Raw genomic sequence first — 24,655 nt, forward strand, 5'->3', positions numbered from 1 at the left:
TACGATATTTTGTAAGTACCAAATAAGAGAAATCTCTGTCTTTCCTACCTTAATTTATATTCCATTACTTTATATTCCAAGCGCTAATGCAAGTTTCAGCTATTTAATTAATAAAATTAAACGATGTTAAAGTTGCAATATTCGATATTTAAAATAAGAAATTTTAAAGATGGGATTTGTGATAATGAGATCTCCAGTGACTAAAGGAGACTATAAAAGGTATTAGAGTATCAAGGAGGAGTGTATCTGTAAAGACGTCAACAACATCTGAAGGTCAGTTATGTTTCTACAAATAACACTCCATACACAAGCGCACACATTCGCTTGGAATCTAACTCGGATGTTATTCATAAAAACACGAGTGACCTTGAAATGTCCTTGAAGTCACCACCTATTTATTTCTCTCCTTCGAATTCCAATATACTTACGTTGTGATGGAAAGTTGGAATGTACAAGGGTTAAAAAAGGTCAAAACCGCGTTAGAAAATCAAAGAGAAAGGGTAATAGGTGAAAGCGTCAAGGCCGCTTCGTAAGAGCCTTTATATTTCTTACATGGCCCTAAAAAGGCCGTCTGTATAAAAATTTATCTGATTTATCTATACAACAGTATTATTAAAATACTACTGTTAGTCTTATTATAAACAGTTTGAATAGGTTTCAAGAAAGGAACTTGCTGTCGATTTAATCTCCCATATACCGAGGTGCTAATGGGGTAATTATCTCGTAAGAAGTAAAAAAGTAGCCTTCGAGATCCTCGTGAAACGAGAAAAACCTCCTTGTAAACAAAAAATGTTACAAACTGCTTGTGGAATATGAAGACAGTGAGTGAAAGAAACGTCGTTATGTCTGAACATTGGTTTGAACATTGATTCGTGACTCTGACGACAAACCGGTAAGATTGAAAGGCAAAGCGTGAACGAAATTCGATACGCTTGTACCTCGACGATATCTTCAGGCCGATCTCAAAGCATCCTAGTAACGTATACGAACAAATCGATGAGATTAAGAAGGGACGACCAGATAAAAATGGCAACTGGGCGTAGACAAACGTTCCCAATTGACCACTTCAATTCGAGAATCGATACGCTCGATACACGTGTATTTCATTAATGGAATCGCGATCTCGATAAAGACCACACGAAAGTTCGATTACGGGATTGAAACTAAACGAGGAACGCGCATAAGCGTTATCCTCGGTCAACAAACGTAAAATGCTCTGATAAGCCACGATACCGGCGAACGACACCGATAGTTCTTGAATAAAGGTGAAAGGAAACTGGATTTAAGCATATACGGAATGAAACCGGTTTCAATCTACGAACCACGAGAAGGAAGCGTTTTCCTGTGTCTGGTCAAATGGAAATCAACGTGTAATCTGCAAGATTCTAACATCTGACGAATTTCTCGCGATAATATAATTCAAAAGGAAGAAAATGTACGAAGATTATCAAAATACATACTTGTTTGATGGAGAGATTGAAATTTGGCGCGCTAGGGTTTCTTTGTAGTTCCACATACATTCCGTAATACTTTTATTATCTCATTTTATTCCAAGCTAACTACTCCTTTTACGCTTTTTACAATTTTAAACAGACATTTATTGAACGTTATAAGAATTGTAAAACTTTATGACTGAATTTTAGCAATAAATAAATTCTATTGTTAAAGGCGATAACCTAACCTTTATGTGTTTTCCACTATGTTCGGTTATTTTCGATACTGATTGAGTGTTACTCACAGTGGCTCATGAAAGTATATTTTGAACACTTATTATAGGAAAAAATAATATATCATTATCACTTATATATATATACATATATATATATATATATATATATATATATATATATATATATCGTGTGCGTTATACAAAACATTTTGTAATTTCATTAATACTGTAAGGGGCATTATATTGTCAAGATTTAGAACAGACCTTAAAATTTATGTAGAAGTTGCAAGATATTTATTGCGTATTTAATAAAAAGTTAGTAGACAGCATTCAAACAGCCATAAGTGTTGTAATTTCTATGTACATTTTCAGATTTATTTGAATAACTCTATCAGTGTAATAATGATAGTCAAGTCTCATTACAGTGCTAATGAAATTTCAAAATATTTCGTATGGGACACATAAAATATTCATTAAAGGTACCTGTATATAAACGCTGGAGTACTTTTGTGAGCAACGTTACTCGTAAAAAATTGAGTAATAGTTATGAATGCATGTAAGAATTGCATTAGTAACCTTTACATTAAAGACAATGCTTATAATACTTCATAATTGTCTTAGGTAAAATTCTTCTTATAAGAAGTAAATAATAAATAAAAATTTATGTGCGCAAATAAAATTAATGCAGAAGCTAACATACCAGTCGGCTTCTGTAATCCAACGAAGCATCGTGCCCTGTGGTTTGACGGAGCTGCTTGATACCTCGTGGTGGCGCCGCAGTGCGCATTTTCCACTTAACCTCACTTCCTTGGTTTATAGTTAACTCATCACTACATTCACGACGAATTGTACGGAGAATTGCATAAAAACAGTACTGCCGTATAACTGTTTCTACTCAGAGACGTTCGCGGGCTAATGAGCACATTGCGTGCATTGCGTTATAACAACGATACACGTAGTGCACGCCTGTCATGCGAATAGTCGAACGATTTTTACGCGACACGTTTTGAAAAGTTGTCCCGCCAGAAATCATAGAACGCGCGCGTTCGATACAGATTATAAACGAACCAAGTCTTTCACCGCGAGGAAGTTACATCATGTCTGAAAGGTCACTGGTCGGATCGCCACGTTCACTACGATTCACCCACGTAAATTCTTTATTGCAATATCGAACATTTGTCAAATTATATTAACGTGTCATCAGAAAGAAAGAGTGTGTAGTAGCGCTTCGGTAACTGGTCAGAAGTTGGAACTAGAGATGGAAAAATATCGATTGTCATAAGCATCGTTTACCACCAATAGTTTGGTATGTAAGTATCGATTATTATCGCTTATTTCGGTAATTAGATTCCATATATTTTCCCATTCAATAAAATCTTTAATAGAATTGCTAACTGAATTATTTCTTTCTTACAAAATATTGATTTACTATCTATGTTTGAATCTATAGTATATCAAGTTATTCTACTTTTTCAACTGTTGTATATTAAAATACTGTTTAGCCATCAAGTGTTTTAAAAAACAGCAAAAACGGATACGACATGTTTTCTCTTGTGGTTTTCAATTGCCACGTAGAAATGGAATTACTAACCTGTAATATACCTGACTAACGATAACTATTTATATTAGCTAACTATTATTTTATCTATCTATATTACTTTAATAGATAAAATTCTACAATTATAGAATATTTTAATTGGTCTCTATTTCAAAAATCTATAAACTACATTCCGGTATTCGTTATATCACGTATGCTACGTATTTTTAATGATACCAAAGATTTACTCTACGGAATTCGTAAGAACTAGTGGGGATAACAATGGCCTGTTAATAAATCACGGATAGTTAACGCAGCACTACTGTATTTTGTAGAAAGCGTGCACGCGCGAACAGCTGTTAACGTTCACTTCTGTCACTGAAAGGTAGTTACGTTTTTTATACTTTCAACCGCGAGCGAGTTTATTCGTGACGGATAATATGGTCGTAATTATCGCGGTCGTCCTCGTAAATGTACGACAATAACTAGCAATAGACACTGGAGGCGCGAGACGATCGACGAAAGTAATGCGGCTGCGCCATATGTTGTCTACACTCAACTTCTCGATCTCTCGAAGCGTCTCCAGTACGATTTCAAATCCACGCGCCCACGTTCACTATTCGTTTGAAATCTTACGAGGAGCAGTGGCGCCTGGGTAAAATATTGCGCGGACCAGCACCAAATCCGGCATGGCGGCGCGTGATGCACTAAAAACTCGACGCGAGTCACAAAACCAGTCGCGTAGTGGGGAGAGAATCTTTATTATTCGACGAGGAGAAGTCATCCTTTCGTATTAGATTTCCATGGAGATTCGAATTACTCGCTGGATCGAGATACGTTGATCCGTACGATGACCTCGAGCAACGATGTTTTTAAATGTACGAATGAGAGAATTCACGTTTCACGAACGTTCGAGTCGAGCAACACGATCGCCACCTGGTAGCTCCGTTTTCAAACATACGTGCCGCGCAAGTGAATTATTACGAAACGAATCGGTCTCGCTGTTCGTTCCTGTTCGAATTTCGTAGGAAATAAACAGGTAAGGAACGAATAAACGTTCTACTATATAATTTAACTTTTTCGCATAACCTTCAGCTACATTTTTTGGCTATGTCAAGGTTTAGTAGACAAACTTTGTCGGTATGTTCTATGCGCATAACCAGTCAATATAAACATAGGTTATTTGAAGCTTTATTAAAAAGTTGTCTTCCTGTTTGACTATAGAATATATAGATGAAGTTTGTTAACTTTACCTGGTACAAGCTGCGTATCACCAGGAAGGCCTATTAACGTAACATAATCACGAAGAATGTCAACAATGCTTCGCGAATTAACAACTATTCCCACTCTTCGCTCGACGAAAAACCGCGACCGTTATGGCGCCACAGAAAGACGCATTTCGTGCGATTAGCGTGTAATATCGTGTCCGCCATTATCATATTTCTGCCTCGCTTGATTCATATCGAATCACAGTTACACGGGGACAGTTTGGTCGTTAGCGGTTCTTTCCTAGAAGTCAGGCATTAATATCCGCGGGGACGCCGCTAGACTTTACGACCGTACGCGGCACGCGAATGGCTTTATTTTCGTTAGAAACGCTGATCGACGTTGTATTCTGTTACGTAGTGTGTACGCCCACGCGATCACGTAGTTAACACGGCTGTACACGTACGAGACGCCGCCGGCAGTGTATTGGCCCCCGCATTAGCATACACCAAGGAGTGTACAGGAAATGCCGAGGCTTCATATAGTATTTTTTTCTGCAACTCTCATAGAAGCTACGCTGCCGCCGCCGCGCCACGCAGAAATTTAATGCAAGCCAGCGTCGGAAACGGTGAACGTGGCTCCCCGCGGTTTCGCTGCATGTTTACAGAGCTACCGCGCGTTTAATGGCGCCCGGGACAATTTTTCAAGCACCTAGAAACGGCTCCCGTGTGCTACGGACTTCACGTCGTGGTTGATTAATGTCAAGGATATTATCAGCACTTATTTTCCGAATCCTCGTAACTATCGTAATTTAGATACGATGCGAATTACGTATCATTGTTAAAAGCAATATACATGTTGTTTCTTTTCGCGATACTGTGAAGATACTATGATTAGATGGTCGATATTATTGTAAGCTAAGTAGGAGGCGAGGCACACAGGATTGGTAAAGGGAATATGTGTTCTTTTTTCGTAATGTTGTAAAAAGGATGTTTTAAGATGTAATTGATGTGTGCTATTATAATGTATATTTTAAAATGGAATTATTAGATATTATGTATAATTTTATACTAGTTAAGATACCGAATGTAGATATATAAAAATGCATATTGTCCTTGAAATGTTGGAAAGTATGATTTCAATGAAATGATCTTCTGAATCTTTACTTTTGCTATGTCAATTATGTTAAGTGCCTTGCCTTGTAAGATAATTACATATTTGATTCTAAAGACTCTCGCATCACTTAGCATCTATTTATTAATTTAGAAAACTCACTAAATTTGTTGGTTATTCAAAATCAAACATAAAGACCAGCTCACGTAGAATCTTTAAGACATTAGTCACTTTAGGAAGGAAACTATACAAACGTAGTTAAAATAGCTAAGCAACGCTTTAATGGTGCGTAGTATGTTCATGCAAACGTTATGAACGAGGCAGTACACGCAGATGACTGATGCAAACGTTTGGAGAACGTAAATTCATAATTTAAAGCGAATATTATGTACATTTCTTCGAAATCGTCGGGTACGCGCACACGACGGTCTTGTAATTCCACCTTCGATGCCACTTTTACGCGGAAACGAACAAACAATTTCGTCTATACATTCTCCGCATAATGATAGAGTTAACGGGTCGTTATGCGAATCTCGATAGGGCCTCAAGCGAAATTATACATATATTAGACATTTTCCAAGATAGTCGAAACATGCGTGTGGTCTATAAAGGCAGTAATAATCTCTACAAAATTTGCGACAATGTTATCCTCCTGGCTATTTCTCTGAATTTCATTTTTAACTATAATTTAGTACTGTTTTGAATCATGTTTCTGAACCACGAGAAAAGGAAACGATAAATACAGTGGCTCATGGAAGTATTCGGCCACCTTTTACGAATATATTATATTATTTATACGAGGAATTTTTAAACTTCAATATCACTGAAATAAAAGCTGACTGTCATGATTATATTTCTAAAACTTTATTAACTTGTAACTTCTATACTTTCAGATTAGTTTTAAATTCTTCCAATAAAGCTATTTTCAATATAATGCGTGTCCCATTACAGTGCTAATGGAATTTTAAAATGTTTTATATAATATATACAATATATACGCAGATAAAAGTTTTCTATGGCAACTGGTTCACATAATTTCGTGTGCCACCGTAGTTCAATTATAGATTAGCAATCTTCCTTGGTAGATCTATAGTTTTATGCTTCCCTGACTATGATAATGCTAGCTTCTCGTGTAAAGACTTCATTCGCCTTGTTCCCATGACGTTTATCCGCGCTCTTATTTTCTAACAAATTAGGTCTCCTCGCTTGATTTGTGAACATGTACACGGTGCAACGCGTTTGACAGTAAGCGATTTATATCAGTGCTTGCCTTGCCTTGTTACGCGGTTGTCTCATTCTTCTGTAGCGCGTAATCGATTCAATCATCCTTCGCGATTTGTTGCGCGTCTTAGATTAAAAGCAATTTTCAATGTCGTTTCCTTTGATCCGATCCTGCGCCACTCGCCTCTTCGTGGAACCGGTTGAACGTTGTCGAAGTTGATACTCGTAACAGATAACTATCTCGCGTCTAGCCTGACTACACTTTTCTTGCTTCACTCGCACACGCACATGACTACACTTTCACATTTCACTTTACACTTTGAATATCAAATTTTTGCATTCTTGACATAAGCTTTCGGTTTATTTTCAGTTCTTTGTGATGTATCTTATAAATATTCTGGAATTCACAGAAGATGTTGGAAATATTTCTATCATAAATCTTCTGAACATTAAACATACATGATTTATAGCAGATTTTTTTTCCTTTAATATAATTGATAGCCAATGACAGGACAAAATTTAACGTTATCAGTTTGTCAAATCCAAACTTCGGAAAAACGTTTTACATGCATCAACCCAATAGTATGGCTAATTTAAATTGGACATATCGTGGCATCATATTTTTAATGATTACATGTATCGCAGTGTATAGAGACATTTAGTGGAATTTTACACAGATGGTCACAGAAATCCACAATTAATCTATAACCAAAGGGATTTCACATCGGATCAAAGATGAAATTCGCTTGATATCGACAGCTACGTTTAATATAAACAAGATGAATCACGCAACTGGGCATTATGCAATGTCTCCATTACAATCGCGATTGTCGTTTAGATATGTAATCCTGATCTTGATTGATCACCAAACAGTCTCGGATCTGCGTGCCTCGAATGTTAGCGGAATAACTGAATCTAGCTGAACCATCGACGTCTGATTGCCTAGTGATATACCGAGTGACATTTAATATCGATTTTTTCGATAGATCGATCGTTCTTTCGTACAATTCTTGCTTATCCCTTTGAACTCTTTCGAATTCCAACGAACAAACATCGGTTGCTAGGTAAAAATTCCTCAAGAATATTTTACAGGAATAAAGGTTGATTTGCATCGTCGTAAACGCGGTTATTACGAACGAACAATTAGGTTTAGGGAATGCAAACGACTAAAGATATCGGTCACGAGCTTGATTTCTATAGCGATTCTCATAATGCCCTAAGCTTCAAATACTAAGGGTAAACGTGATTCTAGTAGTAAGGAAGTCGTTCGACTCGGGATTCTTCGGTGAAATTCCTGGATACGAGGGAATATCTTCGCCAGGATTGGTCAGACATTCCATTGGGAGCATAGGAACGGTCGTCGATCTGAAAAATGATCCGTTTTAGCACAGGATAAAATGTTTTATCGCGTTACGCTGTTAGATCCCTTGGGCGTATCAGATCGTAGAATTTCTGCAGATTCCAACGATTCCATCGTGAGAGAACGATCGTCAGGTTCGTAGTAACGATTATGCACGCGTATGCATCATTCTAAATGAGTATCGGGATAAATAGACGATAATCGTATGCGCACTTTCGCCGCGACGAAGAACAATGAGACTCGATGAACGCCTTGACCTAAACCGCCTCTCGACGTTGCCTGCGTACCGAGAAAATGTCGATCAAGAAGTACCTTCCAGCGACTATAAATTAGCCCTCCCCGTCGATGCTTTTCCCAGATCGTCGGATAAATCGGAAAAGAATCAACCGTCGTGTAATAAATTATCCAACGTCCGTGATTAAACAGAGATGAGATACCGAAGTGATAGTTGATGCAGGAGCAATAAAGTAGCATACGCGCAATATAAATGTAAATAGGCGTCGCTATGAGAAACACGTTAGTATCTAATCTTTTGATTAGAGTCGTTTAGACCGGCCCTGGCAATTCCACGTTAATCAGTCATTAACGCTCGTAGATTTCTGCGCTAACGGTTTCGATCCATCTCAATTAATCGTGTGTCACTTAATAATCGAGAAAATAAAATAAAAACTAACGAATAGTTATTCGGCCATTCATTCGATGAAATTACATGCTTCGTTTAATAGGACAGTGTTTTCGCAAGATCGTCGCGTACAGAACGCTTTCATGAAGATACAAGATAAATTGTCCGTGACAACGAGTCTGGTCGAAGTCGCAGACAATTAGCATCCAGCCACAAGTTGCCTCACTTCTGTTTGGGAGATGTACTGGCGTATCGTGGTCCAGAACACTGATCGTAGAACATTGTATTGATTGGCGATATCAGAATCGACAAAGTTATCGCAATGCAAGCGCGAGTAGTCTCGTTAATCACGATCCAGGCGCCTGGATCGCGATCGAGCCACGAGATCTCGACAGTGACACTCCGCGAGCTACCTCGCGACGCAGCTCTTTCTCTTCACGTCTACGATGTTGTGCATACTGTTACGGGTGCACGTGTTGCCTAGCCAAACTGGCGTTGTAAATCACGCGATTATCTCGTTCGGGATCGTACCGGTGATCGAGCAATGCATCTGGGACTTGGGCAACGGTGGCTTTACATTTGTCCGAATCGCAGCGTGAATCTTAGATTAATCTCAGATCGATTTTCGTTTTGTTAATTGTGGTTATCGACGTTGATCTATTTACGTATCCATCTGGAAATCAAATTCTCACTTTTATCATATTGTACACGTATGAGTACTATAAACGAAGAATCTCGATAGAAATCGAATGTAATTTTGCTATCAATCGTTAACTTGAATGTGATCTATCACTTGCTCACAGAAAGATGATTGCAATCTTATTCCTTTTTGTAATTTTCTTTACTAATTGTTCTCCTAATTCTTTTCCTTGGATGGGTGTTAGTTTTTCGAAATATTTTAATTGACGCGATTAATGATACAAAACCTTGAGAATTTTTCTCGACACGAGGAAGAGTGAGAAATAAGAAAGAACCACTGTACTGATAGAATAGTTCCACGACTAAGAAATTATACGCTATCAGGCTTTATCGAAAACGTACGATCAATCTACAGAAAGCCATAGTTACTCCAATATCTCTAGTCGGAATATAACTGTACTTAAACCCTAATATGTATAATTACCACGCTATACGTTTATTTGTTCCGACCGAAGATATAAAAATCGCGTAATGTAGCGCAAAAAATGAAGTACCAGTTACGATATGATAAATGTAGCGGTCACGCTAATGGAAAGCTACTATTCCTTAATGATCCGTTTGATTAATCGTAACGTCGGATGTGACAACGCGTTAGACGAATTAGCAACAGGCTATCTCACTTTTCTCGGATCTCGTAATATGATAATTACACCTGGTGAAGAAGGACTCTACGGTTCCTCGTTCAAGGCGTCCCACTTATCGGAACGGACCAACCATTAATAGATTCGATTAATCAACTTGAAATCTTAGGCAAAAGATGGCCAGAGGGACTCTCACTCGCAGTTACAATAACCTTTCCAATCTTTCTTCGACGAAAAGACGTTCCAAAGACTGATCGCCGCGGGCAAAGCCACTTAATTATCATGATTAACTCGATTAACTCGTCCTTCGCACCTGCCTCGTCCCTTCTTCTCTTCCTCTTCTTAAAAACATCCTGTTGACCCCTAAAAATTCACCTGGTCTATAAATTTATTCGCTTAACGTAGCCTCTGATAGATGCCTGTGCTACTTTCTTTTTTCTTTTTTTTTTAAGTTGGTGCACATGAGATGTTTCTTCGAAGACCACTCATTAAATTTTGTCCTATCGGCAATTTTAAACTACATTGAAAGAGACGAAATTTGCAATAAATTACGAACAGTAGCTACGAAAAGTATTTACACGTACCATTACTCTCCAATGAATCGTTTTTTTTTCTTTATCAGGCTCTATACTTCATTTTCACAATATCAAATTTGTTTAATCGTAATGCTGTTTAATCGTGCTGCTAAATGATACGTAACACAATATGCTCGGACGTAATTAATTAGTATGTAAATTCTGTAATAAACATAATGGTGTGCAAATGCTTATTTTAGCCACTGTATATCGATCGTTAAGAAGATTTATAATAAAAATGTCGAGACCTCATTGTGTGGACTGTTACGAATAGTTGGAATATTCATATGACTTTTTTATGTGAATTTAGATTTCAAAAAAAAGCGAGATAAATGTTTTTGGGGACATAAATTCTGCATTTGGGCGAGACATTGTCCATTCCATTTAGATACTTTCCAGTACATAAATTATTCGAAAAGGATCTGTAACTGTTTGCAAAAATGTCAGAAATTGAATTCTGTAAACTATAGATCGACGAAACCTGTTAGTTACCGGGGAAATTTGAAAAATCGAATCCCGTGGAAATTATTTGGATTAAGAGGAATTAAAGTTTTATTCGAAAAAAAACTTGAAATCCTTCAGGAGTAAAACGAATATAAAAATCCAGGATTTCACGGCTCAGAGACCTTTAGCGACGGTGATGAATACAGTTGGAAACGTGATACGCTTGGTACTATGCTTCGATTACTATTTTTATTCGACGCAATAACGGAGGACATTAAGCTAGAGGAACATAAATTCCCCGTGTCAAAAGGCGAAGGCAAACAAAATGGATTTTCCGTTTTTACGACGCCTTGAGAAAACGATCCTGTTCGACGGTTTCTCAGCTGAATAACTGTCCTTGCTTCTCGATTACTACTTACTCATTAAAGTGTCGCGGGGCTCGAGGCGATCGCTTCATTTTCACGTCGATAATGTCTATTACACTGCGTGGGACTTTACGATACTCAGTTGTTTACGCGATTGTATCGCTCGAGGAGAAAAATTGTGAAGAAAAATGATTGTACGTTCGATATTTATTCAATGCCTTTGTTGCAAAATCGCGGCTGGGAAGGATAGACGTCTGGACAAGCACATTGACTAATAATTAATAATCGACCAGCGCGTTGAATGGTTTTTCAAGTTAATATGGCAATGAGTTGTAATTATCTTATGTCAAGAAGATATATTGATGGAAAGAGTATGGTAAGATGGATATTATGTCAAGATTATCAAGATATTATGATCAAGATATTAACGGAACATTTTCTAGTTATCGTTGACACAAGGAATCATCGAATCAAATTTTATCTTTTACCCATTCAGAGCCAACGTCGCGTTGATGTATTTATGTTTGTTAAATAATATGCGCTCGCTCTTTGGGCCTTATTTTGTGGATTAAAGAGAATCTTAACAGATGCTGCAGAAATATTGCACGCCATAACCAACCCTAATGAAATGTACGCGAAATACCAGCAGTTCTTTTTACTAACAAACCTCAACACACAAATATTTTTCAAGAGTTTTGCCCTAACGGTGTTATCGCACATATCACTCAAGTTCCGCCCTCTCATAAATCGTTTTTCTTTTATAAAGGCACTTGCGCTCCGCTTGAAACGTCTTACGTGTGCTGCAAAGGTGGCCAGCGTGTTGTCCCCATTTTCGTCACGAACCCTTCAATTAAACCCGTAAATTGTAAGAAATTCTTAGTCGTTGCGCAACGCGAAGTTTTTGCATTAGTTCACCGACCCGTGAAGCCCAACAAAGGAGTCACGAGAGAGTTCTCGCTCGTGACAGCAGATAACACCGTGACAAAGTAGTCGCAGCTTTCCTGCAACACCTGATACCTCGTAATTACCCGTGTCATCCTTAATTGGGTTATGCCGGCTGCTCGCCGCGATCGCCGTCGTGTTTCGCGTCGGCCTTTTTTATCCGATCTCGCGTTACGCGCCTAACAAACGCACCGAAATAATCAACGTAATTTGCAAACCGCGTCAGGCGTTTTCATTACTTCGTTTCTTCGCATGTTCTTGACCTGAACAACGGGTTTCGCTTTGACGCCGCTTTCTCGAATTCATTTCCATCGTCTATACAGTTTTTATAAATTAACTTTTCAAAAGAGTATAATTCTTTCTTTATTTGTGGGCTATATCGCTCGTATTAATTAACTGCGATAACTGCGGGCTACTTTTAAGAAACAGTTCGTCTCAGGAGTACGAGTTAACGAGGATATTATTTAAAATTGTGTAAGTTTTCCTTCGTTTGGCAGCCAAATTGATCGTTATTAATTTTGTCCTTATCGTTATTGACAGCTGATTTTAAAAAATGGCTATCTTTTTAAAAAGATACAAAATAGAATTACAGGCATCTTGTGATCGTTCCTTCGATTTGAAAGGAAGATAGCGATATGTATCTGGATTAAATTGGGTGTGGTAGAGAATGGTGAAAGGAACGTTCTTTTTTTTTTATTTAAAAACTCCCGTTCTTATTTAACAACTAATTGAAAAATAAAGAGAGATTTATCGAAGTAGATACTAATTAGTCAACAGAATGAATTAGAATCTCTAAACTATCAATTTGCTTACGTTACAGAATGTGTTATAAAACGGTAACCGAGGAATTAATAGTAAGTGGCAGCAAGTAAAAGGTTCGATTTCCTTTTTCGTAACAAAAATGTAAAAATGTATACGATTTTCCTTTCCTATCTTGACTGTTGAGAACGTATAATGAAACGAGAAGTGAGCAAAAAGAAACAAAGTACATCTTGTTGAGGAAGCTGCCAGGACAAGAACGCAAGCTCGAATGATTTACGATTCTTTGGAAGTCGTAAAGACATCAGCCATGGAACACTGAAAGTTCTTACGGATATTTGAAAGAAAATTTACGGTGTTCTCCCGAGACTCGGTGGAGAATTAGTAGAGACGCAGTTGGGTTAATTGCAAGGCAAAATACGCAGCTTTTTCTATAAGACCGGCACCAATCTTTGATATATCGTTGATAATAAATTAGCGAAATTTCGTTCGATTAGAATCTGGGCATAGCGTGGTATTATCTCATATCCTTGGATAAAAACTAAACATCTTGAAAGCTCGTAAACGCTGGAGAAATTATTAGATTCTTTAAGGAGCAATTATTTAGTAAATCAGTCTTAAGGAATTCACGATGCAATTATTCGCGAGGATTGCGTTAATTTCTGCCTTTCGACAAACAAAACAAAACGAGTAAAAAGTCTACTAGTTTCGCATGGAATAACGTAAACGATCTTCAGACAACTTGAACGAAATTTGATGTTAATTATAATAATTAATTATACATACGATTCCGTGGAATCTATAGTAAGATCGAATATATGTATGTGCAAATGCGAGGGACGTAGAAAAAACAGACGGGCAAATATTTTGGTCGACACGATTGAGTTAACCGAAGGACAAAATTTCTTGACTTATTCGTTGGTTTATGATTGAAGTGAGCAGGAGAAGGATACGAAAAAATACATTTCTCATTTTTTACAAGAGAACAGCTTTTAGGTTCAGTACGTTGTGGATAGATCCTACGTTACCAAAATTGCTCGTCATAACATTAGAATATTAAAGATATAAAAATTGTATTCCTTAATAATTTTTTTTGCAAAACTTTGTCAATTTATCAGCTATATTTGAAAGGCATCGTGTTCGATCTTGACAGATTCTTTTCATTCTCAGCTATGTCATATTAAGATATTAATTTTTAGTCAAAAGTGGAAATAAGAAAATGTAGAAAAATTTATTTGGCGGATTATTTTTCCTACGAGCTTCGATTTTTTTCATCTTCCGTTTTCTGTAATAATACTGATTCGTTGTTTTACGACAGTTAAAGCACGAATTAACATTTTGTTGTTTCAATTTCGGTGGTACAGTCGTAGTTTGTCATGCAATTTGCATAATTTAAAGGTTGGTTCGTGTTAAACATTATTAATTCGCGGCACGTAGTAATAAATATTAATTTTCGAGGGTTTAATTTTGGTTTCACTGATCGCACAAGCTGAAAATCGGTATATATCAATGCGACTGTCTATATTAAATTACTGACTCCGAATGGACGATGTAATCTTTGGTTAATTATCGGGTATCTCTTCAAAAAAATTTATCGGTATGTTCGAACATGTAATTTGCAATGCAACTTCGAGTCGAGCTACCCGAGCAACGAACAAATTATGATGAACGTTGTAAAAAGCAGACCGACAACGCTTACGATTACCGTTACGATTCTCTTACGTGTAATTTACGTCACTTTTTGTGTCAGGAAACTCGAAATACGTAATTTATTAAATATTACAGAATTCCTCGGATTTTCTTGTCCATTATGTTAATACGCTTGTCTTATACGATTTTTAATTTTCAATCATTTTTACTTCGAATGTATCTATCTCTATAAACATTCAATAAATAGCTTATAATTCTTGTTGCCTATTAACCCTCTGTAGGATAAGTGGATGGTTTACGTTTAGGTATAATTCTTCCCATTATCTTACGTCTTAATAAAAATCGAAAACGAGCACAGTGTAGTATTAACTACAAATTTCTCCAATAATGCCCCCAAAATTATCATACAATCTAAAGAAACCTTTGTAAAAATTCTCCATCGAGTTACTTTATCGAAAAACCTATCTTCTTGATTTTCATGAATATAATATATTACAATTATGGATTTTCTAATATTCCTAAACCTAAGGCAATAAAAATAAGCCGTAGGAAGCTCCGTCGCTCTAAACTATACGATGAAAAAGGACACTTTGCTTTGTTTTATCATGCGAAGGAAGGAAAGAACATTCGAAAAATCCTTCTAACTTTATTTTCACGTTTCTCTCGAAATTCGAACGTTTCGAATCTCAGACAAATGCGATGCACGTATGCAACTAAAAAGAATAGACTCGCGGACGATCGCGGCAGACTGCTTGACCGATCGTAATCGGTTTTTTTCAGTCGTATATCAGCGACAAGATTGGTTTCAGAAAATAACTCGCAGTCGAGTTATTCTCGACTCGAAGGCCGCGTGCCCGTTCCGTGTGGCACAATTGCACAATTGCGAATCTGTTCGATATCTATCAGCTGACGGGCAGCCCCCTTTCACCCGTGCACACCCCCGTCCAGCCGTTTTTCCCGTGGATATCGTCGCTTAGCCGTGATGGTTTTTTCGCAACGCGACTCGTTAGGATCTAACGATGCCGCTCTGTCGCTTGTGCAATCGATTGGTAACAGGTTCTGTGAGAGATTCCTTCGACTGTTTGGTGTTATTTAAGAAGATATGAAAGGGGAGAGTATTGAACACGTATCGATCTTATTGATCGTATTCTGGGTGTGGTAAGATTTTAACGAGCGAGTGTAGAGTGTTTGGAAATAGAGTTCAGATTAGGGATACATATTCCGTCTAGAGAAATTAGATTTCGTAATATAGCGTGCGCGTGTGTGACCCTGTATCCTCGTATTATGTTTTGATAGTTTCTTTTAAACGTTTAGCATTAATTAAAAAATGATCAAAGAACTGATACGTGTCGATTCTATCGATCATATCGTAGGACTAGATAATACGATTTTGTTAATAACGTAGGATTTGTAATAGCGTAGGGTGTTGGATGAAGCGAGGAATGTTCAGCTTAGATAGAGCGCTATTTCTCGATATTTTTCACGATGGAACTCCCTTTTGCATCTTTTTTTTGTGTCCGTCTAGTTGTCTCTAAATGTTTCAGAAATATGGGATTTAATTTCCGATAAATAAATAGCGATATTATTTTTTTTGTAATTACGCTTTCACGTTTCAAACTCCTCTAGCTAATTCCAATAAAATTTTTATCGTCTAAAGAAGCGTTTCGGTATTATCATAATCGAAGCGTGCTGCCATCTTGCAGAATGATCACGCACCGAACTTACGATATCTTCTGTCTTCGTATCAACTTGTATTATACACTAAAGATTCGAGAATCTAAAACATGTCTCTTAGATCTTCTTAACAACTATTTCGCGATCGAATTCTTACACGTACGAGAATCACGATTAATATTTGAAAATTTTCACAAATATTGAGTTATAATATAAATATTGAGAAATAAAAAACCGGACGAATTTACGTTACAAACCAATAGGACAAACACGAAAAACGATAAAAATATTAAAAAATCGGAAAGAACTCACCTTCTTGCGATGCGGACAGCAGGACGATCCATTGCCCATGGTTCTTCCGATCTGCCAAACAGCGAAAGAACCGAGCTACGTATCGGTTGACAACATCCCGACGCACCGGTCGCCTTTCTGAATTTTCGTCACACAATCAACTCTTCTGTTCGTCATCGTTGCGCTGAAACCTGCTTCGAGAAAGTTGTCGTTTATTATCGCGTTGGTATTTAAGCCAGCTGGTCCATTGAAAGTTCAATCGCCCCCGTTAACCATTCGGTGAATCTTAAGCAAATTACCTTCCGAAGAATCGTATCATCGCGTATTCTTCTTCAGATTTTTCTTAAGTCTCAATCGTCCGTTTCGTCAGTCTCTTTGAAGTTTTCTCGTTTCTCCATCTTGCACTTCGAGTTCATAATAATATATCTAACGTTCTCGAACGAATCTCTCTCTTTCTTCACGTTTTTCGAGATTTTCTTCTATCGCTTTTATCCATCTCTTCCAACTTTTCTTCTTTCGTCATCTTCCTCTTCGAATTCATAACGCTATATCCAACGATTTCGAACGAATCAACAATCAATCTTTTCTCCTTCGCGCTTCTTCGTGTCTTCATTCGTCAATCTTATCAGCCAGTTGGAAATTTTTTCGTTTTCCCATCTTCCTCCTCGAATCCATAATATCTAACGATTTTCCAATCTTGCAGGCGAAGAGTTGAGACCGAAAGAAGCAGAGAACTACGATGAAACGACCGCATGAAACTGAAGAAACCGTAGCAATGGAAAAGAACGGATGGGCTGACAGTAATACTCCGATAATATAGATTACCGTGTCAGCTGTGCAACTCGTGGAAATATAAAGTTTCGTCGTGCAACGTCTCTCCGGGATCGACAAAGTAGGTGAGTCGAACGGAAAACTAGACTTTTCTTGATAAAAATCGGTTTCGAGTCGGCGATTCGTTCATTCGCTCGGTGATTTCTCTTTTCGGAAGCGTAACTTCTCTAAATCGCGGAAACACGTAAATTCGTTACGAGTCGTTGATCGCTGTGCATGTTCCGTTTCCTCGACTTTTCTCCTGGTTTCGATATGCTTTTTGGCGCCAACTATGGACCAGCGTGGTTGTGCAGTTGAGCGATAACAGCTCCAGTTTTGACCCGTCGATACGGGAACGTGGAACCTCTAACGAGTGTCAAGAGGTTGGCCAAGTCGAAAATAGAATCTGACGTGTTACACAAGAATGTTTTTTAATATGGTCTCGACGAATGGTTCGCGCGTCTCGAACACGTCGATCGTTGCATTTCACCGCTCGTTCGTCGATCCACGAGATTAAAGGATAGTTTCACGATCACGAAGAATCTTAATATACAATATATACAATCGTTTGTTGCTACACAAATGTACAGTATGTCGATGTAGGAGATCGAGTTGAAAGAAGCATCGCGATGTTTGAAATTCAAGTTGAAATATAGGCGCGAAGTTCCAACAATTTTGTACGGTAAATAAAATTCGAAGCTTGTCGATCGTCACACTTCGCTGTTTATTTTTCTATAAAATATGAACGAGACGACGATCTATAGGATCGTAGATTCACGATCACATAGATTCTTAATGTACCACACAAACTGATATTAACATATCGAATCGATTTGAAGAATATATCGTACTATTTGAAATTCAAATTCTACTTCAAATATGGCCACGGAGTCGCGACGTTTTCGAGTAAAAATTCAAGGCTCGCCGATCGTTGCACTTTAACGTTCGTAAAACGTCGATAATACAATAATTCGCAATCATAACCGAGCCGATAACCATACCGAATCTTGTTAAACAAAGAAGTCTCGCGGTTCGTTAAATATAAATTCAAATATTGGCGCGAAACGACTATCTTCTCGAACAGTGATTAAAATTCGAGACTCGTGGATCACGATAAGAGAAAGAGTTGGTCACCGGATCGGCGTATTTGAAAAACTGCCACCGAAATTCGAGGAAAGTCCGCTTCCACGTGTTTACGCGTGCGCCAGCACACGGTACCAATATCCACGCGAGTCACCGCTTTATTTTCCACCGTTACATCACTGTCGTCAGCGTTTCACTGCCTTCCCCCCTCCAACGACAGTACTCGTAGTTTATCGAGCTTCGCGAAAACAAAGATCCACGCGATCCTTCCTGTCACGCCGTTCGCGACTGGTCTTTCCGGTTCCTCCATCGCTCCTCCTAGAGAATATACCAAGATTTACGACGTTCTCCACTTCCACGATCCACTTTCCAGGAAGAATTTCTTCACCTTCGTCTAGATTTCGTTATGGCGGGGAACAGAGAGATTCGACTTTGTACTCGCGTGATTCGGGGCAAAGATTCCGCTCGTACGAGTTTCAAAATGTTAACAATTCTCTTCCAACTTCTAAACAAAATACACCAACGTTCGAAATACGTAGTTTTGTACCGCACTTACGTACACGAGGAATCTTAAACGTTCGATCTTTTAATTTTCACTTTTGATACGTTGTCTTTCTTGATATGTTCAGAATTTTGAAGCGCAATATATATCGCGATTTGCAGTATGTAATTCTATACATATATCATACACGAAGATTACATATACGAAATCACAAACTTTTAATAAGCGAAGCACTTTCACAAGCGACGAAGATAAAGTTTCTACGCTTCTTCGATCGTGGATACAAAGAAACTTGGTATATCATTCTCTCCGAATTTCAACACTATACAGCGCTATTCAAACTGAGGAATATAATTCTGTATACGCGAACAACGAAATCTCCAACTAGTCGAATCACTTTTTCAAATTCATTAACTTTTCGATTGCGATTGATCGACTTACGAAATCTTCTTGGGTCATCGATTCAAAGAAATTTACTAACTTCCTTCGAATTTCGAGGCAGTACACTTTCAATTCACCACGATAATCTTCTATACGCAAAGAATCTCCGCGACAAATTTTCGCACAACTTTCGAACCACACTTTGGAGCTCAAACTCGCAAGGTTTAATTCACAACTGATCGATGCATAAACACACTTGTTGGATCATCGATTCAAAATGGATTTCGCGCCCTTCGAGTGACGGAGAATGCGAGGACGAACGGATCGCGAAGCGTTCGACACATAACTGGCAACAGAGGTCCGTGCATTTCATTCTTGCGCAGCACGTGTTGATCGTAAACAGTCACTTGCGTCAGCGCGCGTCCCGCGGAAACTCGTTTTGTCAATGAAGCGATGAAACGCGTGAAAACTAGCGTCGTTAACGCTGCGAACAACCTGGCCGAGTGTCGTTTCCCTGGTCGAGACCGAAATAGGCAGGCTGAAACAAGGAAATCGATCCTCTAGCCGTTTTCCGTGTCTCTTTTTCACTGTCCCACTGTTCCATGACGACGTTCGATCGACCAAATACCAGAGATGACACGATGGAATTTTCATGCGACATTCTGACGTAACGAAACTCGTTTTCGCGATACTTTGCTCGCACGTTGAGGTTAAATCTCACTTAAGCCGCCGCTCTTTCGCTATATCTGCAAATCGCTGACATCATTTCGTTCGTTTCGCGTCTTTATCGGTGGAACATTACGTATGTTTTTGTCACAGTCGCTTGGAAACACTGTAGTTGAGTAGAAAAGTGCGTTCTAATATCTCTATATTATTACGTCATTGGTTTCAGATCGATGATCGACGTTGAGTGAATTTCTTGCAAGATTTTTAATAAAAGAGTTTTGTCCTGCCAATAGAATCTTTTCTTAATTGCTTTTCTTAAATTCTACGACATCTGTGGCAATAGCAAAATTCTTAGATTTTACACAAATTTTTCCTCGACGTTGTATTTTACTAGACTCGTGCTTGACACGTAACTAAAGCTATCTTCATGTTTCTTTTAACAAGGTAGTCATTTGAAAAATATCACGAGCTTTACTTCCTTAAAGACGAACTTATCGTTAAGAATGGACTACAACCGTTCATGATTTAATTAAATATACTTTTCCCATTGTATAATTACGTAGCACACCTACAAACAAATTATCCTATAATTATAAGAAATCCTTGGCTGTTCCATGCTCTTCCAAAAACAAATAACAGTTAACAAAGATCGTATTTTCTCGCCTGGAACAAGTCAAACGAGCAACTCGCAACTCGTTATCGCATCAGCGCACTTAACGACTAGTCGATAATATTTTCCAACGATATTAGTTTCTATAGTTAGAAACGGGCGAGCACGTTCGATGAAAGCGATAGATTAAGAACTTCGTAGCACGCGATTCGATGGGCATACGCGGCAGTTAAAAACTGGTGAGCACGTAATCGAAAGAGAGCCAGAAGAAGACTGAAGAAACTCGAAGAAAGCCGGCTTCGAGGTTCTTCTCTTTCGCGCGACACGAACGTCGTTTCTTATCGTGTACCGCCTGTAAACATTGCTTATATGTATCATCGTCGTCATCGTCCTCATCGTCGTAGTCGTCGATATGCCGATCACGTCGATTTCAGGTCGGACCACCGGGCCAAACGCGACCCTGGCTTCCGCTTTCGGTCACTGTGCGCCGCAATTTTGAAACGGTACTCTTTTCGACGAGAACAGAAACGTTAGAGAGAGGGAAACGAGGTCACCGGCCCGAAATTCGAGTCTTAATTTCTTCTTCTGGACACAGTTTCTTGTATTAGGTGGGAGTCGAAGTTGGGTTAGTATCACGGAACAATGTTTTACGTGGAATGGAACATTTGTCTGTCTTTTCTCTGTTCTTGCACGTTTTCGAATATTTACGCTTGTCAACTGCACAAATATCCGCAGTTCTAAGATTATAACTCAAGCACTTACGAAACTAAAACAGCGTTTACACGTTTAAATGTTATCGAATTTACGTGATTGAATTTCACTTCTCAAGATCTTGATTTACACCGTTGCCATTCTCGTTTTGACGATTGCAGATAATAACAGATACAAATATAGAGACGACACGTTAAAAACTGACTCAATAGCAAAGCGCGGAAAGATATTGCGCATATATCGCCACATCGTCAATTATTTCTCGTTATCTTCGCTTATATATCGAAACTTACCTCGAACGATCGGTTCTCCACTCGATAGATCCCGCGTACAGTTAATTCGTGTATCGGCGAGTCCGATCGATAAATCTGGACGATCGGGCAAAATCCGTTACCTTTTTCAGCGAGCCAGCCAGACAGCGTGCAAAAAGGATAGAAAGCTGGAGAAGAAACCATGTGGATGTCCAGTGGGTAATGATATTAGCTGTAAAGAGAGAAAGGAAAAAGCCCAGAGGCCTGCCCACGTGTAATCTAAGACTCGCTTCCCTTTATCATTAATCAGCCTTGCAAACAGTTTCATTAGGTCTTATTATTTTCTTGGCTGTTATCTGTGACTCCTTAACAGCGTAACTTATGGCGTCCGACAGCCTGATTAGAATCTCCCTGGCTGTAATTTCTCCGCTAGCCGGTCTGCCATTTATCGTCAATGTCCCAACTGCCAATCGGTGTCGTGCGCGCCGATTGCTCGACTCGGAGACCTCCTTCAACTCGCCACTTGCAAAAGCCAAGACTTGGTCGTCGGTACTCGCGCTTTTTCCGCCTTCGAGACGTTCTTCTTCAAACAGAAAAAGAATTCCCCGTCGTCTGGTATCGTGTCACGAGGTTTTTGTCACAAAGGAAACGAACTGTTCAAATGCGAGTTCGAGACACGATGACTGCAACGTTTTTGTTGCAAGGGATATCGCTGCGTCATTTTTGCATTTTTCTTTTTCTATATTTCTGAATAGTGCATTCTGCTGGTTGTCGATGGTTCTGTATTTCAAAATGAAGATATCTGTTTACGAATTTAATATTTTGATAGCGACTTTGACAGAGATACGAAATTAATTTAGATAAGAGCGTTCCGAGAAACAAAGGATCGATGTTGTAAGAATAGCAGGTAATTTGTATTGATATACTCTGTCGCGCTGCCAATAATTTCTTTATTCAAATGAATATATTTTTTATGGTATTTTGGTAGTAGGACAAAGGTAGGTGTAAGTAAAATTTAGATGGAATTTCCTCCGAATCACGGAGTTCAAACGGTGATCAGTATCTTTGAAGGTTTTAGAAAAAAAAAGGACGACGATTTATCAAAACATGTATAACGATTTATTAAGGATCTATTTAAGCATGTTAAATTTCATGAAATGCAGGTACCTACCTATCTACTCACTAGCGTTACATTAGACGCGCATTTTACTCGCAAAACTGTACGATCTATTTCTTTTTATTTGTTTACTTTTTGTATTAAAGGAGAGATGCATAGAATTGCATTTAGTTTCTTTCGTCGATTTATTCTTGCTTAGTACGATCGTCGTCACACACTCAAATCAAATACATATTTCGAAATATTCCAAGGATATTATTTTCGTATTATTTTTACACAATTCCTGCTTCAATCAATTTTTTTTCTTTTCTTTTTTTTTGGCATCTCATCAATGTTCTTTAATTTTGTTTTTTTTTCTCTCCTTTTCTGTTTTCTTAATCAAAGGTATCCAGGAATGATCTTTGCTCTGCATTGTCGGTAAATTTAGATAAGGCAAACAGAACGATCTCCTTCGATATCAAACACACGACATATCGAAAATAATTTCTGTATTCGAGTCGCTTGCGTGCTGGCAAGGCCGCGCACGATCGTGCTAGACACCAGAATAAATCTGCGTTTTAAATCTGCCTACGTTAGTTTTGATTGCCAGTCTTCAATGCTCTGGTATTTTTTTTCAGATTTTCCATGTTTTTCCTTTTATTTTATTTTGTTTGTCCTTAGAATTCGTCGTTCTGTCGATCGTCCGAAGGCTGAGACGTGGAGTTTCGAAAAAATGCTTTCGATTAAACTTTCGAGTCCGAAAAACGTGCTCGCACTATACAAAACGTTGCTATTTTATTATGCGTATGAACTAGAATTTCTTTCTTGTAGTCGCATGCAACGAGAAACCAAATTATATCTAATAATTCTCCACATGTTCATTCCAATTTTGATAGAAACTATTGCAAAGAAATAATGTCGATGAAAATTAAAATTTTAGTTGTTAGATTTTCGAAAGAGGATTATTTCCGATTTCTCGCTGCAATCGATCGTTTCTTACGCTACCAGTCGGAGAGAATCTTATAAACTTAATTTACACAATCGATCCTACGTTGTCGCGAAAAATTATACGACGCGCGAATGCAAATTATCGAGCGATCGAAAAATTTCATCGGGAAAGTTTAATCGCCTCGCCTTTGAATTTTTGTCTCTTTTTCCTTTCGCTGTGAATATACTAGTGTGTGTGTGTGTGTGTGTGTGTGCGCGCGCGCGCGTGCATTCACGCACGACGTGTTCCTTCGTTTGTTTATCCGTGTGTTTACGTGCTGCATTTTTCTTTCTCTTCTTCACATCTTTTGATTCATAGTTTCCCATGGTATTTGATTATTTAGCCGAAAGTTGTAGAGTAGAACGCTTGGAATTAGAAAGGCTGGAATCGACTACGATCTTTTTTCCGTGAAGATCCACTCTACGACGATAAATGTGCATATATCGATAGATCGCTCTTCTTAACGAAGAATCTAAAGAAAAAAGAAAAATGCAAATAAAAACTCCTCTCTTTTGTTTAGATTCTTCGTTAAAAATCCTCGACGCGGTTTTAATTATAATTGATGAAGTTTTTACAGCTAGTTACCAGAGAAAATAAGGGCTTAAGACCAATTTCGTTCTGTTTTTTCCTTTTCCAAAAATGTTATTCGAAAAACGTTCATACTTGAAACGTGTCCAGAATTTTCATTAAATTTCAAGCATAATTTTCAAACGAAAACTCGCCGATAAAGCGTTCGATAACAATTCCAGATTCGATATACGCGCGAAAGAAACGTAAAGACGAATGTGTCGAGAATTTTTTATTTAACTAAACTTTAAGTATAAGTTCGAGTGAAAATTCATTGATAAT

At 38.2% G+C, this 24,655-nt stretch overlaps 1 protein-coding gene across 2 annotated transcripts in view; it reads right to left on the reverse strand.

Moving 5' to 3' along the window:
• The window catches only part of Sarm (sterile alpha and armadillo motif), a 137,839-nt gene extending 120,421 nt beyond the window's left edge, over positions 1 to 17,418 (reverse strand). Inside the window, exon 1 of one of the 2 annotated variants that reach the window (XM_069113957.1) lies at positions 16,730 to 17,418. In XM_069113957.1, coding sequence (XP_068970058.1) covers positions 16,730 to 16,768 — 39 coding nt within the window. In that variant the 5' untranslated portion in view covers positions 16,769 to 17,418. Of the gene's footprint in view, positions 1 to 2,369; positions 2,526 to 16,729 lie in introns of those variants that run through there. The other variant, XM_069113955.1, reaches the window with a different exon arrangement.
• Positions 17,419 to 24,655: the final 7,237 nt, after the last annotated feature.

Source organism: Bombus flavifrons, chromosome 5, assembly GCF_040668555.2.
Source record: "Bombus flavifrons isolate JBK064 chromosome 5, iyBomFlav1_principal, whole genome shotgun sequence".
In the NCBI taxonomy this organism is placed as follows: Eukaryota; Metazoa; Arthropoda; class Insecta; order Hymenoptera; family Apidae; genus Bombus; species Bombus flavifrons.